Genomic DNA, 16834 nt, shown 5'->3' on the forward strand with positions numbered 1-16834 from the left:
GAGCTGCTTTCTGCTTGCAGGAATTTCAAAATTAGCATGGAAGGTCTTGTATATACTTCTTGCCAGTGGCTGTAGTGGGAAAGGCTTGGCATTTTCTTCCTTCCTTCTAGGGAGTGCAGGGACACATGTCAATCTTACTTGGAAGTAATCAGTTTGTTCCAGCTTGCAAATGATGAGAGCATTTGATAAAGCCTCTTTATGACGGGCCAGGAGCACTTAGCAGGTTGCTGTCTTGGAAACCCTTATGACAAAGTGAGTTTATAGCTGCACTTAATTGATTTTTGACATCGTGGTACTGTGCCGCAAGACTTTCTGGGCAGCTTTACTAAACTAAGCCTTGCCTTTCAGGTTCACGTACTTTCCACCCCTGCAGTGTTTTCTATGAAGATTGCTCATGACGTGTGTGTTCACTTTTGCTGAAAGGCAAGTTAGGTGCTGAGGCTGCAGAACACTGAGAGTTGTAAAAATTTTGAGCAATAAGGTCATGGCATACTTGTCCACTTTTTAAATTTCATGTGCGTTTACTAACTCTAGTTTACACTGTGATATGCACAGATCAGACACTCGCCCATCCTTTATTTCCCCATAAATGATGTGTTTGAGACCAGAAATATTCATTCTGGGCAACAGAACTGGCACCAGGACCTGGAGCCATCCTTTGCCTCCTAGTTTGAGCTGCTACTCCAAGAGCTGTGTTTTGAGTGTGAGTGTGTGATGCACAAAAAGAGAGTCTCCCTCTTGTTCTTGTATATGCATATGGTTGCTGTGAATGAAAGATGTCCGCTGCTTTGGAAACTCGGCTAAGCCCAGTCTTCCTCATTTTATGGTAAACTCCAGGGATTTGTGTTTCTTCTTTTTCTGTAGCCCACAACATTTATGAAATGCTTTGCAGCTTTGATTATGTCATGGAATGGATGTCTTCTAACAGAAAATTGAGTAGGTACTGCCATTTCCTAAGAATTGCAAATTTAAGGTTGATTTCTACTGCTGTGGTAGTCTTAAACATTGCTTTTTTGTTCCTACATGCTCATGTTTTGCTTGTGGATTTCTCATTTCTCATGGGAAATGGGATGCTGGACAACATAGGACTTCTTTGCTTCTTTTCTATAGCTCTTCATTTTCCCTGTGTTTTAATCTTTATTCCCAACCTTCAGTTAGCCAAAATCTAAATTGTGCAATGAAACGAAGCCATGAAAATGTGCATAAATTACCCCATGGCAGAATTGTATGTCTCCTCAGCTCCCCGCTTTACAGTGTTTGAAACTCCCAGCATTCTAGGCACACTTTGCAACAGGGAATTTCAGACCATTTTTAACTTGCCTTTTTATTATTTTGATAAAACCAATTTGCATATGTAGGGTCTCGGCCCTTTACAAAGGAGGCAGTATTTGGGAAGTAAATGACATTCCATGCATTGCTATAGACATTTTTAGACATATATTGCATCTGTAAACATACCTGAGTTAAACAAAGATGTACAAGTAGGAGGGTTGTGGCTAGAGAACAAGACAAGCTGACTGGATGCATAGGCATGCTGTAAACAGGCAAGCTAGCTTGCAGGTAACTGTGTCACATCTGTCACAGCCAAAGTGCTGTTTCCACATGAATTTGGTTTTTGCTCTGTGAGACTCTAGCCCAAGGGCAGCCAACCTGGCACTTTCCAGATATAGTTGAACAACATCTCCCATCATCAGCAGCAGATAGCATGTTCAGTGGCCAGGTATGCTAGGAGTTGGAGTCCAGCATTGAGGGCATCATGCTGACTATCCCTGATCTGGGACTGGCAAAGTCCACCTGGCCTCCAGTGGGGTGCATACAGGGTGTACTTCAAATGATGAGGGACTACAACTCCCATCATCCCTGGTCAACCTGGCTAATGGTAAAGGATAATGGGAGTTGTAGTTCAGCAGCCACCACATTGGCTGCCTCACTGCTCTAGCCCATTTAGACTTAAGATGGAGGCAGCTTTTATAGTATCAAATTCCTCTTCTCTGGGCTACCTTAGAATTGCGGTGAGTTATCCTGCCTTTTGATTTTTCAACCAGCAGGCCTCTGTAGTTCTATCTGCTATTTCTGCTTCCCAGCAAAAATCATTCCACACAAAAGGGTTGCCTCTCAGAGGCAGAAGCCAGTGGCTGCTATGTGGAAGTTGTACACGCACTATTTTGTGTGACTGGATAATTTAACAACTGAGCACAAAAGCACGAGTATACCTACTGCGAGACCAGACTAAATGGTAAGGAGCTGAGCCATGGCTATAGGGGCAAGCAACCTTGTTGTTTTGCCTTGGTAATGGACAGGATGAGAGCAAACAAACTGAAGCTTAATCCACCTAAGACTGAAGTACTGTTAGTGGGTGATTCCCTACATCGGATGGATGGGAGGTTCTTGATGGGGATGCACTCCCTCTGAAGGAGCAAATACATAGCTTGGGGGTTCTTCAGGGTCCTTTGCTGTCGCTTGAGGCTCAGGTGGCCTGAGCAACCCAGAATGCCTTCCATCAGCTTGGGCTGATGGCCCTACCCCTATGCCCCTATCTGGGAAGGGATAGCCTAACTTCTGTCATCTATGCTCTGATAACCTATAGGTTAGTTTATTGCAGCGCATTATATGTAGGGCTGCCTCTGAAGATGGTTCGGAAACTTTAGCTGGTGCAGAATTTGGCAGCCAGGTTGCTCACTGGGGCAAAACAGGTTGAGCATATTACTTCAATTCTGGCCTGACTGCACTGGCTGCCAATTAGTTTCCAGGCCCAATTCAAAGTGCTGGTTTTGACCTATAAAGCCCTAATTGGCTGAAGACTGCAATACCTCAAGGACTGCCCCTCCCCACACGAACCTACCCAAACAATGTGATCATAATCTGAGACCTTTCTTTGTGTGCCTCCACAAGAGGTCAGTAGGGTGTCAACATAAGAACAGGCGTTTTCTGTGGTGGCTCCCTGTTTGTGAAATGCTCTCCCCAGGGAAGGCCACCTGGAACCTATGCAGTTTGTATTCTCATTTTGTATTTTTCTATTGTGAACTGCCCTGGGATTTTTGGATGAAGGGTGGGAAACAAAACTAATTACCGGTAATAATAACAGTAATAAGAAATGTGCCATTGGGTACATTTTTTGAGGAAGTGCTGCGAGTACCAGTCACAAAATGGCTGCTGTAGGAATGTGGCATAACAGAAAATGACTACCACATGACTAAGAGAACAGACAAGGAGGACCACAATTGGTACAGATAGCCCAGCCCCCCCAATCATTAGGGGGAGGAGGACACCAAAAGCGTGTACAATCCGGTATCTAATGAAATAGGGTTGAACAAGAAGCTCAAACAGTCTATTGCACATTATGGATTTTTGAGATGTTTGCTGAGACCTTTTTTGAGCACCATAGGAACTAGTTGATGCACTGTCACCTGTGGGTTCTGTGTTGGTGACCATTGTTCTCATCACATTTTTGTGGAGCTAGCATCTTAATTGCATCAGAAAAAAGGTGTTATGTTTATGGAGGCTTTGAGAATACCAAGGCATTCCTGCTGTGGAAGAATTCTTACTGAGGAGTCAGTTGTATGCATATTGTTAGTGCTGATGCAGAAAAAGACAAGCTCATCTATAAGAATCTTATCACTTCCTACTTGGAGTTGATTTTGAGGGTGATTTGAGTCTAGCCAACATCTTTCTATATAAAGGCAGAATTAGACTGTCAGAGCTCCTTGGCTAACACATACTTGACAGGAAGCCAATGGTTATTGAGCTGAGAAAAGGAGTTGTTGGCATTCCTTCTATCTTTATGGCAGTCTTCAAGGAATCAGTGGGATAAGTCCTTTCTACTCTTTCCCTGAGGGCTGATAATTATAGGCACACACTGTACATCATTTGATGGCTTCTACCTAGCTGTGCAAACTGTCTCCATTGGAAAGTATTGTTAGCGGCTCTGTGGAAGGCTTTCCATGTGCGATGTCAGTTTCCCAGATGCATCTTGTCAAATGTTTGCTAAGCGATAAACATCCATATATACAAGCACCCTATTAGCTGCTAACTGGGTGGTGGTAACGGGAGGGCTACAGCTAGGAGACGAGGAAGGGAAAATCTTGCAGTATATCAGTACCATTCAGATTGGGCAAGGGGAATAAATAGAGCAGGGTTTCCCCTTTCTCATGCAATCTGCAAGGAAAAAGAGCAGGTGGTCCAACAGCTTAGCTTCTTCCTGTCTCTTTTGCTCAGTTAGAAAGAGGAGATGCCACAAGAGTCAACACCGGAATCCTTTCTCGCTTCTCTCGGTTATTGCCAAATCTTGTCAGGAGCATCCAGGAAAAGTTTGATCAGCCACCTTCTGATGCTACTTTAAAGGTGGCCAGCAGACTGGACCTACTTCTGGGCCCAGATCAGGAGAGTTGCCCTTGAAGACAGGTGGAAAAACAAAGCCCTTTGGAAAGACTTGATGGTTGGCTGACGTTATTGAAAGAAATTCACTCTTCCTTTTGAATATCGTTAAGTCTGCTTTGGGGTAGGTCCCATTCGCGGCTGCAGTAGCCTGTCCTGCCCTTTTTGCACAACGGAGGTAGATTTTAAAACTGAACCATACAAGTGGACAGATATAGTGGGAGGGTCTGGGAACTGTGCAAATCACAATAGTTTAAATTCTTTCTTTAAAAAAATAGCAGCAAAATGATACAAAACTGTTGGGTTGGGTTTTCGTTTTGAAAAAATAATAATATATATATATATAGTAGTGCAAAGTAACTTTTCAGTCCAGTGCTGTGTAGGAACAAGAGAGGCAGGCAGATGGAGTGGGGTATGGCATCCATTCTTAAGACAACTCTTGTCCCCTTCCCTCCCCCTCCCCCCACATTCTCTAAATGGGACAGAGAGGGAAGAGCTGTATTTGGAGACACAGTTGCTTTAGTCACTCTCTGTTGACAACTCCCTGATTTGGATATGGACAAATAGGGAGGCTGGTGGGATCCCCGTCCCATCCTTGGAAAGAAGGTGGATGTGGCGGTATCCTGCATGGGAGAAAGAAAAAAAAAAGAGCCACGCACAGTGTTTGAAGCTGCCTTGTGTTGAGTTAGGCCAAGGGTAACCAACCATGTTGTTGGGCTCCAGCTGCCATCAGCCTCAGCCAGCACGGCCAATGGCCAGCAATTGTGGGAGCTGTACTTCAACAACACCTGGAGAGTCCCATGCTTGCTATCCCTGAGTTAAACCACTGGTCCATCCAGCCCAACTCTGCCTACTATAACCAGCAGAGCCCTGGTGGGATCCTAAAAACACACACAAACCAGGGCTCATCTGCATGCATAGCCTGTGCTCTCCTGCTGACCTCTAGATAATGCTACAGGCAGAGATATGGGTGTAGCCCAGGGGGGATCGGGGGGCAGCCACTGCCCCCCCCCCAATCCACAAAAAATATTGAAAAGCATTGAAAGTACATTGATTGAGGTTCCTGGCTACACCCATGGGCAGAGAGCACATTTGTCTCTATAGTCAGCTTTTCCTGGCTGTCTCTTGAATTTCCTCTAAATGGTTACAAATTCTGGGTTTCTCCCATTCCTTTGAGTAGTTTTTATATATATATATTCTGCTTGCCCTGCAGCAGATGCATTTATTCGGTTGATCACAGCTACAGCCTGTAGAAGTGTGTATTCTAGCACCAGTACAGGGCCCAGGATTTCTCTTCTCCACTAGATGGAGGCAACATGAGCTCCCTCCCTCCCCCTACAAAAAATAAAAAATGTATGTACACGGGATGGGAATGCAAAACTCTGCAGTGTGATCTAGGAGCAGCTACAAGTATGGTAATAACTAATACTAAGGAAGCAAATCCATTGATTCTGAGGATGGAATCATACATATTCCTGCCCCCCCCCCCGGCCATCCTGCAAAGTGAGTTGTACTTCTCATGGGGGAGAGTTAATTTGTGTGTTGTGATAAACGTCAGGCCTGCTTTGGGATTAAAAGTTAAAAAAAAAAAAGAATTCAGGGAGTAGCTGTATAGGTTTAAAAGGGCAGCATCTTTAACTGCATCTCAATCAAACTGATTGATTGAATCCAAACTTACAATGCACTCCTGATTCCACTTACCTGGGTAAGCCTCACTGAACTCAGTGGGATTTACCGGTACTTCTGAGAAGACATGGTTAGAAGGGCCCTGGTAGTCATTAAGGGCTCCTCCACACTTCCACTTGTCTTGTGCCTGGAAAATAGGTCCAAGTGGCTATTCCTTTGCCTCACTGCTTTCCCCTGGAAAACATGCTCTTTACTGCTGAACTGGAACAAATGGCAACTCAACGAAAACCTGATTGCTGTTTGGCTCCATTTACCAGTAAACCACAGGTTTCTCCAGGGGAAAGTGGCAGGGCAAACGGAGGTGTGGATGAGCCCAGAGTCTGGATCTAATCCTATGTACTTTTGTGTTGTGCTGTAATCATAATATCCATGTGCTGATTTACTGAGTTGTTAGTCTCTGTTGAAGGGGGTAACTTAGTCTGCCTTCCTTATGTACACAAATAACTGTCTCTGGCTAACCTTGACTGACCTGCCAGGGATGCATTCGTCTCTTGATCTTGGCAGCAAACTGGCACAAGATAATCACACCCCACAGGGCTAAGAGGGAGATGCTCACCTGCTTTGACACTAGTAAGAGGTAGAGTGTACTGTCCCACAAAGTCATTCCGAGATGCCTTGTCATAATCCTCCACCACAAAGCGCAGAAGTGCCAGCTCTGGTACCCAAACCTGGAACTGAAAGGCCTCATTCCACTGTGGGTTAAAACCTATCCAGGGATATTAAAGTGAAAAGAGGGTGTTGTCACAGCACATAATCTGTATGTGTCCCCCAGCCTCTCTCCATCTTCACCTCCATAAAATCTCACACAACTTCCCTCTGCATTGCCGCTTCTGAGATTCCTAAACTGCTCTGGTCAGTTTATTGTCTAACCTCAAAAACACCTGCCCTCTTTGCATCACTTTTCTACCACTCTGAATGGTCCAACTGGGCTTTTAGCATTTTCAATGCCCCAGGAAAAAAGAGAGAAGATGCCTTTAAGTGGGAAACCAATGTCCCCACTGTGGAAGGACGTGTGGATCCAGAATTGGTCTCCACAGTCACTTACGGACTCATTGTTAAAACTATGTTTATGGAAGACAATCTTACTCAGCTACGAGTGGTCGCCAAAGAAGAAGGAAGAAGATATGCATATACTATTGTGGGACCTTGGTGGAGAATTTACCTTTTTTGCAAAGTTCAACTTCCTTTTCAAAATGACTATGCAAATTTCTACCCTGCCTGGGTGCGAAGGAAAATAGGAAAATGTAATGGAGAATGGACACATGTTAGTCATGAGGTGAAGCTTCACTTATGTCAATGGGACAAATCGGCTACAACTCATTTTGTTTTATTTTAATGTATTTATGGGCTGCTCTTTAGGTAAGACATTTCAAACTGGCTAAAATAATAAATACAATACATAAGAACAGCATAAGAACATCAGCACATACCAATCCACTGTTTTCAAAGAGGCTTAGTCATACAACTCACATTTGCTGGATTGTGCCCAGTGTGGTAGGCCACAGACATGGAAACCCAAGGCTTCCAAAGGTGGCTCATATGCCCTACACATGAGTTATTTGCTTCTTTGGGGCTCCAAGTCCCCCTAATAAATCCTTCCCCTGTTACCTGTTTCCACCTCTGCTGCTTCCTTGTACTTTACCACCCCAGTTCTTACCAAAAACAAAAACATCACAATTTAAAACCATGCCTGACATGCCTAGTATTTTAAGGACATTCATTCCTATGGAAGAATTTGGTTTTTAAAAATGTAGAATCTGAGTTCCCTTGGCACAGATAACACCAGGATATTCATTCATCCTTAAGTAAATAAGAATGAGGGGCATCCATGTTGACACATGCATGAGGTCCACATAAAACCCCATCTCAGCAGTTCTTTACAATGACCAAGAGAATTGCCTCACCGTTATCATCAATATATTTGGTTTCTTGCTTGGCACTATCAGCAGGGATCCCATGAATCTCCACTCGCACTAGTGGATCAATGATGGAGCCTTCTTTGCTGTTGGGCATCTTGGGGAGTTGCTGCCCACTAATGATCTGGAAGAGAAGGTTATGGTGAGCATAGAAGAGCAGTCAAGTCCATATGTGCAAACAGCAATGTGTCAGCAACTGCACCCTGCAACTCACACACCTCAAAACAGTGACAAAGGAAGTTGGTCACTTTGGCATATAAGCCCAAAGACACAAAGGACTTGGAACAACACTCTGCCTGCTTGATACAGTGGTACCTTGGTTTTCGAATGTAATCTGCTCCAGAAGACTGTTCGAGTTCTGAAACGTTCAAAAACCCAAAACTCAAAACGGAAGCCTCAAAATGGAAAACTCAATTGGGAAAACTCAAAACGGAAGCTGTGTGGCATGTTCGACTTCCAAAAATTGCTCAAAAACCGAAGCATTTACTTCCGGGTTTACGACGTTTGAAAACCAAAACGTTCATCAAGGAGACGTTTGAAAACCGAGGTACCACTTTATCCCAAACTCAGCTTTCCCAACAGAAGTTGATCTTTGACTCAACCAGGTATAGGGAAACTTTGGCCCTCCAGATATGGCTGACCTACAACTCTCATCAGCCCCAGAAGCATGGCCAGTGGCCATGTTAGTTCAGCAACATGAGAGTCAAATATTCCCCACATCTGCAGTAGGATAGTAGCACTGAGTAGCTATTAAAAGATAACAGGGTAGATAAAGCCTCTCTCTAGGTCGGGCAGAAATTTTCCAAGATGGGGGCCACATTCTCTCATGGACATCTGGAAGCTTCTTATTCCAATAAGCTTTTCTCTAAAATCCTAAAAGCCCTGTTAGGTTAAGGTATGGGCAACAAACTCACACAGTACCTTAATGGCTATGTTCAGGGGGCTACCATTCTCCCTGCTTTGGGGGTTCTCAGGACTGAAGGCTGTCTCTGGGTCTTTCATGAAGCTCGGCTTTAACACGTAGCCACAGCGGCCATTTTTACTGAAGAGCCCATCGCACAAGTCCATCTCTGTACCAGCCGTTTGAAAATTCAAGGCCACTGGGAGGAGGAGGAGGAGGAGGAGGAGACAGGAATTTTTCAGACCAGCAGCAATTGGAGGCAAACAAGAGAGCAGTCTTCTAGCTCTTGCTAGCTTCTTCCATACAAGGCATCTTACAAATACAAATTAAAGCCCAAACTGCACATTGTGGAGAGAGGGCCATCAACCCACATCTCCCTAATAATGGGGGGGGGGGGACATGACATATCATTGTCTTAGTGTTTCCCTCCCTACACCCACTTTCACTGGCTGCTGCTTATCCCATTTCTGGATCTCTATCTTTCCTCAGTTCCTGCCTTTCGAATCTGCATTTGCAAGCTTGAAGAAAGCTGAGGAAACCAACATTCAGAAGAGTTGGGGGAAAAACCCTTCCCCCATATAAGAACAGCCATGCTGTAAAGCCCAGTTTTGACTGCTAAGGCTTGGCAATAGCAGAATAAATAACTATTATTTATAAAGCACCACTTTGAACACTCTGAAGCAAACTGTATATTTATTTTACATCTTGCCTTTCTGCCATCATATAACCCAGTGTGGCATACATATGTCTCACAGACAGTCACCCCCAGACCTGCAATGTCGTAACCTTATGTGCCTTCAGATGCTGGGATCAGGTTTACTTACTTACTTACAATATCCAAGGGTGGAACAGCTTGGTACTTCAGCAAAGTTTGCTGAGACACAAATGCAGGAGGGGATTTCCAGGAGAGGATCAGTGTAGTAGGAGTAGTTAACCCTTCCCTAGATTGCCATCTTGCCAAAAATACTCCTTGGCATATGACAACTCGTCCTCCTCCCAGAAAGCAGGATTCTGAGGCTAGACAAATGAAGGGGAGGCAGCATTTGTGGGAATAAGTGAATAAATATAGCCCTGTTGGCTCAAACCAAAGGCCTGTTTAGTCAGCCTCCTGTTTCCCACAATGGTCAATCAGATGTGCAAGTGTGCGCTCTCTGTCTCTCTGTCTCTCTGTGTCTGTGTCTGCATCTCCCTCTCGTTCCCCAGTGACTGCTAGTCAGAGGAAAGCTGCTGCTGATTCTCAGGTAGCAGTCAGACATTATGACTCATAGCCATCAGTAGCCTTATCCCCCAGCAGTTTGTCTAATCTCCCTTTTAAAAGCCATCTAAAGCCCCATCTGCACTTAAAGCAGTATCACGCCACTTTAGTCCTGGCTTCCTCCACACACACACACACACACACAATCCTGCACTCTGTTCAAGGTGCCAAGAGATGCTAGGAGACTCTATTCCGCTCACAATCCCCAAAGTTCCGGGGGAAGAGGGTCTGATGGCTAGACCACTCTGGGAGCTGCAGCTCTGGAAAAAAAAACACAAGGGTGACTTCCTCACCCACCCACCCCTTAAATCCTTCTGGGGCTGGCATACCCAGCTGGCACCCCACATTCCACATCGCCTGGGGGTTGTAATTGGAGGAGTCCGTCCGCAGACCGCTGGGGAAGATGCGTGTCAGCTGCCAGGCATTATGGCGGATGAAGTCATTTCCTGCAGGAGGTAGTTAGCACACCAAAAGTTTAGAAATCTGGTATTTGGGGAACCCCTCTCTCCAGTTATTAGTGCTTGGAGAATGTGACCCTCTGCAACTAAGTGATGTGTGTGTCAGAGAAACAGTTTGCATCCAGTTTACCTAAAATGCAGACAGAGAACATGGAATTTCTAGCTGGTTAGTTGAAATTAGGGTGCGCACCCCACCCCAATGCGTGTGTAGGTCTTCACAAACTGCTTTCTGGGAATTTGATGCAGAATTAGAGTGGCTTTGCTGCCTACTTACAAGAGGTTGTTTGCTTCCACTATGCTGTGCTGGTATGTTCTCTGACCCAAAGGAAACTGAATCAGGGAGGGCTGCCTCTGACTTTCTGACTGCTTGGCAATATGGGGCAAAACATTAACATCTTAGTGTATGTTGGGGAGGAGTCAGAGGAGTCACGGGCCCGCCAATGCACGTTCCTAATGTCTTGCCTGCTGGCTGCCTCCATCCCCGGTTTCTCACCAGCCTCTCGGATGAGCTTGCGGGCCTTGGATTCAGCAAAGGAGGACATCTCGTAAGACTTGTAGTGGCTGCGGGAGTGCTGGAAGCTGTGAAAGGGCACGCTCTTGCAGTAGACAATGCAGTCAGAAAGCTCCTGGGAGAGGGACTGTTTGGCCTTCTGCAAAGAACGTGAGACCAACTTGTAAATGATGACCATGTGTACTGCAGACACGGGAGTAAGGTTGAGTCCCACACCTGCTAAAAATAGAATCAAAATATCAGGCTTTGTGGGGGGAAGGCTCCTTTTGCCTTTAACTGGTGAGGGGCAGGTAGAGTTTTGGCTCTGGGAACTTTGCCTGTCTTTTGTTAGGAGGAGTCATACCTCAGCAGGGAGCCTATGCGCTTTGCATCCCTGGCATTTCCAATTTTTAAAAAGACTAATTTAAAACCCTGCCTGGGAGCTTGGAGAGAGCTGCTAGTCAGAGAACCCAACGGACCAGTGGTTTGACTCACACACAAAGGCAGCTTCACATATTCCTGCAATAGGAGAAGAGCCCCCTTTTGCTCCTGAGAAAGAGCCACCAACTCCAAATGATTCAAAGGCTGTAGTGCAGTGTAAGAAAGTTTGCTTTCTCTCCACATCAGGGTTTCTGGTTTCCCAGTAGAATCAATGTAGCTCACATTCTATCAAAAACTAACCTGTATGTGTGTATTGTCGTCAGTCACTCCTGCTTTTGCGGGCAGGTACCTCCCACCTGTCGGTATCTGGCAGGTGAGGTTCAAGTGCATATCGCTCTACCACACTAGTGCAACCATTTTTTAAAGCAAACAAACCCCGGACTTTTAGCAGTTGGGGAAATGATGGGGAAATGCATTGAAATTGAGGGATGAGCAAACGATTAATGGGAAGACGTATCAACACTTGGCTGGCAAATTGTTGCATAACCTCCCCACAAACATATTATAATGAATGCTCATAAAGACTGGACGTACCTTAACTGCTATGTGAACTTTGTGCAGGCAACTCCAGGATGGATCCTCAAAACATAGCTGCCACTACCTCTAAAGAGCCAACTAACCAGGGTTTCCACGTACCTTCTCTTTCTTCTTGTCTTCATTGCGCAGGACTTCTTCCTCTGCTTCTGGTCCCTCTTCCTCCTCCTCCTCCTCTTCCCGCTCAGGCGGCTCATTCAGATGCCCATTCAAATAATCCTCCAGGTGTCCAATCTTCTTCCCTTTCAGGATGATCTTGCCCTTCAGTTCCTGCATGAGGACACAGGGTGGGTCATATCAGGGCAGACATGATGGTGCTTTGAGTTCAGGCAATGGGGAAGGGCCTCTAGCAACACCAGCTCAGCCAGGCTGTCCTGTAAAACTCTGCCTTGCTCCACAAGTATGACAGCCTCTTAAATATGCTCACAGCAAACATCCTGCTCAATTAAAGGTCCCCCGATGTCCTTTTACTCAATCTTTCACCATGATTTTAACAAAGTGTCCCCAATACTTCTCCCTCCAATACCTCTGTTCCTCCAGTGCTCCTTTCTGCCTTTAATTCTCTTCTTGAAGTTCCCTTTAGTGGTTCTGACAAAAAATGCTTTAATTCCCACAATAGCTCCTTTGGAACCCCCTCCAGTCCCTTCATCTGCCTTAACCTTCACCCCTCACCTCTGGCTCCTCCCCTTCCTGTGGCCACCATTTCAATACATCAGACTAATACGTAAAAGAATTTGGGTCACCTGAGTGTTAAAATAACAGTCCTAGGATTGCAGTCAAGCTCTGTAAGACCAGGTTAAGGAAAGACAATTGACAACACCATGTCCCCACCTCTGGTGAAGGCAACTGCACTGGGACACGTCCATCAATGGTGGTGGTGAGGAGCTGCTCTCCCAGAATCCCCTTCAGCTGCTGGGCCATGATGTCCTGCTGCTCTATGCTGCAGTGGTTCTCAAGAGACAGGATAATGGGGTATTTAGAAGCCTGGGAGAATGGAGACATAAGACGTTAGAGGCAGTAATAGCCCTAAAGTGTGGGAGGTTGAAGGTGGAGTTTGATGACATAATGAGGGGAATAGAACTGTTTGAGGGATAGTGAGCCACCCTTAGGATTCCTGGAGACCAGTCAAGTAGGATAGAGGGAAATGAAGCCACTGCTGGGATGTGGCAAAACTATGGAACCACAACCATTTGAAACAACAAGAAGGAAAGATGGTGTGCCCTATTTAAATCTAAAAAAGGGAGGGGTTTGGGGACAACTGGAACTAAAATTAGGCTCTCACAACTTTGATGTGCCGTCTGGAGGTTGGGGGAATTTAATCAAAAGCGACACCTTGAATTTGGCTGGATAACAAATTAGCAGCCTTCACAATTCCACCCTGCTGACCCCATCCCTTGTGGCAGAAAAGTCCAACCTACCCGGAAGGCATATTTATCGAGGGTTGTCACAACTTCCCGGAAGGGGATCTTAGAGGTAAAGGTATGGCCATGGTAGACAATGGGCTCCCCATTAGATCCGTCCCAACAGTCCACCTCTAGGCACCGGCAGCCCCGCTTCAGAGCCCTGCAGAGGAAAAGAAGGCAATTCATGAGCCCTTCTTAGCCTCTTGGTCTGTGAGTAGCACCCTTTGCTGCTAGCTTGAAACATGGGGGTGGGAGAATCACTTTTTACAATGCCAAATCCTTTAAGGTAAAAAGGCTCTCAGGTCATACTTTGCCTGTGCTTGCCTGAAACCAGCATTGGTTGCACCAGGCATCTCTCCACTTTGGGGGCATTCAAGCTCAGTGCTTGAATATTAAACTGGAGGGGATGAAGACCAAGGTAATATAAAAGGAGAGGTCTGAGTGGGTCCCTGATTTACAGGGTGAAAGCCCAGCTTCCTTCCAACTTCATCACTGAAAAGGTACACACAGCAGCAAATCAAAGAATATCAAATGCTGGGTCACCTACTAGTTTTCCCTTCTCACCAGGGTTCAGCTGGGGTAATTTTTTTTTTAAGTGCTGCATGAATTTTCATGCATTTTATCCATTTATTAATCACCTTATTATTTCAAAACGGGCACTTCTGAAACTACAAAACTCCCCCAGGGTTTGAAGGGTCTTGGCAACATTACAGGAATGGGTGGGGAAGCCAGTCAGCACTGGACACAGCTATATTCTACTTGAAACTTGCGGAACCATTTTTCAGGGGAAATAATAAGTAGCATTTCCAGCTCAGCCCCTCCACTCTGTACACATTACATCCGTCTTCACTCCAAAGGCAGGAAGTAAACATTGTGGATAACATGAAAATGTGGGTACCTTTTTGTGAGCCCATAATTCACACTTTTCAAAAAATACACAAATTGAAACATAGTGCTTCTTTGACATTCACATTTCTCTGAATTTTGCAGTGCAGTTATCCAACCATGTAATGAGTACAATAGTGTAAAGTAAGCATAAAAACGTATATGTTCATGAAAATAGCACACCAAGATGCATTATAGTAAGGAAAGTTGCTTTGCAAAAACCTAGATTAGGCAAAATTGCATACAAAATGTATATTGGAAGAAATCATCACTAAAATGCTGATAGATTTTCATAAAGACACTTAAAAAACAAACAAATGCAAACTGATGTGGAAATATGATGTGGAACTGAACTTAAAAAAGAGGAATTGGGAGAAATTGACAGATTCCTCCATCCTTAGATTTGCTGAACCAGAAAGCGAAGAAGAAAGTGGGAAGAGTAAAGCAGCTGGGGGAACATCTGGCCCTCCAGATGTTGCTGGACTACAACTCTCACCACCCCTGGACATTGGCTATACTTGCTGCGACTGATGGGAGTTATAGATCAGCAACATCTGGAGAGCCAAAAATTCTGCACACTTTGAGTAAAGCCAAGTGTGGCTGTTCTGCCCCCACAAGGGTCAGTTGTTTAGTGATAGCAAACCTGTGTATTGGTATTAGGTAGAAGGAATGACAATGCTGCCCCTTTAAGAAAAGATAGTGCCTTTTAGTGGATTTTGACTTCTTGTAACCCTACCCTAGAAGGCCTGTGGTTTCCAACACAGAAGCAATGGTTCTGGAAACTGGGCTCCAGGCCTGGTTCTGGAAGGCCCAGAATTGAATCCATACCACCAGTGGCTGACATCTCTGGCATTCTGGTGCCTTTGTCATGTCATTACTTTACTGCGGAGGAACTGCACTCTCAGGCGCAATAAGTGAGGAAAGTTTTTTGGGGGGAAGAGGTTGTAATGTTGAGGGAATCCAATCTATGGGAATCCAATGATCAGTGTGTGAAGCAATTCCAGTCAATGTTTTATAAAAAGCTGAGGAGATCTGGGGACTAGGCCTTGAGATGCAGATTTCTGGTAGGCTTTTCTCTTGCTTAACATGTATTTGAGTTTGCTCTATATCAAGTGGTTTGGTCACCAAGCTTTGTGTAAAGAGCACATCTTACAAAGGTCACAATGGTGAAAGGTATCTTGTGAGTAGCTTTGTTATGGAAGTGAGTCAACTGCCTTTCGATTGTGATTACCTGATATATCCCTCCACGCTGCTTTGTCCTCTCAGCTGGTCCTCCATCAGGTATGTGTTGTGGGAGGAGGAGATAAAGTAATGGCAGAGGGGCTGAGACATATCCTGAAAGACCGTCCTGTGCTCAGGGTTGAAGATGGAGCCATCGGGGGAGCAGAGGTACATGAGGAACCCATCAATGCTCAGGATGTGGCGAGCCTTGGCTGTGGGAAGAGAGAGTCAGTTGGAGAGAGAACAATACTGAGGAGGAATTAGCCTCTGAAAAAAACAAAAGACACTGAACTAGACAAAGCCCATGAAAGAGGAGCCTTTGGAGTGCTGGGGGAAAGCATCAGTTTCTATGGCAATTGGTGTCATGAAACTGATACAGGTGGTGATAAGTGCTTTGTGGAGATCTAGTGGGACAAGAGAGACACACAGATACCCTCTCCCCCTCAATGCCTGGGAGCTCCTATTCTGAGAGAGGATTTGGCACTATTCGAGGGCCAACCTGTGCTAACTGGGGGCACTTGTCCAGGTTGTGGGCCCGCCAGCTCTCCCCCCTCCTCCACCCCCACCCCGCCAACCTGTCTCAGACGGCTCATATCTGTCAATCATCTCCATGGCGAGCTCATCAGTGCCAGCCCCCTCCATCTGCTCCTGTTGCAAGAAGTCCACAAACTCCAACAGTGTCAGCTTTTTGCCATCCTCGGAGTACTCCTGGAACAACTCGAGCACCTCGTCCCGCTGAGTCAGTGCTTTGTAGAAGAGCACAAACTCCTCCCCCTCCAGTGTACCTGTCTCTGATTTGTCGGCCATCTGCAAGGAATGGAAGGGTCTCTGACCAAGGGGGTCCTTTGCGCAGAAAGGATAACATTGTGATAAAAGCAATGGGGCGAGGCAGAGCCAGTCAGTGTGAGGCCATCTAGATGGCTTGGACTACAACTCCAACCTGTCAGCTTGGCCAGTGGTTGAAGGATGGTGATGGGAGTTTGTAGACTGCAACATCTGGAGGGTACCACATTGGCTACACAGGGCATACAGGATCAGAGGTTTACTCATTAAGACACTGCTGCTGCTGCTGCTGCTACTACAGTACTAAATGTGCCCTAGCTCAGTGTTTCCCAACCTTTTTTGGGCAAAGGCACACTTGTTTGATGAAAAAAATCTCGAGGCACACCACCATTACAGCCCCGTGACGTCAGCGCGCAGCGTCACGCCGGGAGGGATGCACGAAAGTGTAAGTTTCAATTTTTTCCCTCCCCCTTGCCGGGGAACCTCC

The 16834-nt window shown here is 45.6% G+C and overlaps 1 protein-coding gene across 1 annotated transcript in view; it reads right to left on the minus strand.

Annotated features, from left to right (window-relative positions):
* Nucleotides 1-4871: 4871 nt before the first annotated feature.
* The window catches only part of PLCD4 (phospholipase C delta 4), a 31172-nt gene continuing 19209 nt past the window's right edge, over nt 4872-16834 (minus strand). The window contains exons 6-16 of the mRNA XM_081213302.1: nt 16140-16371; nt 15575-15776; nt 13474-13618; nt 12887-13039; nt 12158-12325; nt 11084-11240; nt 10462-10578; nt 8898-9076; nt 7965-8100; nt 6617-6766; nt 4872-4997 (exon numbers count right to left, since the gene is read on the minus strand). Coding sequence (XP_081069428.1) covers nt 4894-4997; nt 6617-6766; nt 7965-8100; nt 8898-9076; nt 10462-10578; nt 11084-11240; nt 12158-12325; nt 12887-13039; nt 13474-13618; nt 15575-15776; nt 16140-16371 — 1743 coding nt within the window. The 3' untranslated portion in view covers nt 4872-4893. The remainder of the gene's footprint in view (nt 4998-6616; nt 6767-7964; nt 8101-8897; nt 9077-10461; nt 10579-11083; nt 11241-12157; nt 12326-12886; nt 13040-13473; nt 13619-15574; nt 15777-16139; nt 16372-16834) is intronic.

This window comes from Podarcis bocagei (genome assembly GCF_964188305.1).
Source record: "Podarcis bocagei genome assembly, chromosome: 1".
NCBI lineage: Eukaryota > Metazoa > Chordata > Lepidosauria > Squamata > Lacertidae > Podarcis > Podarcis bocagei.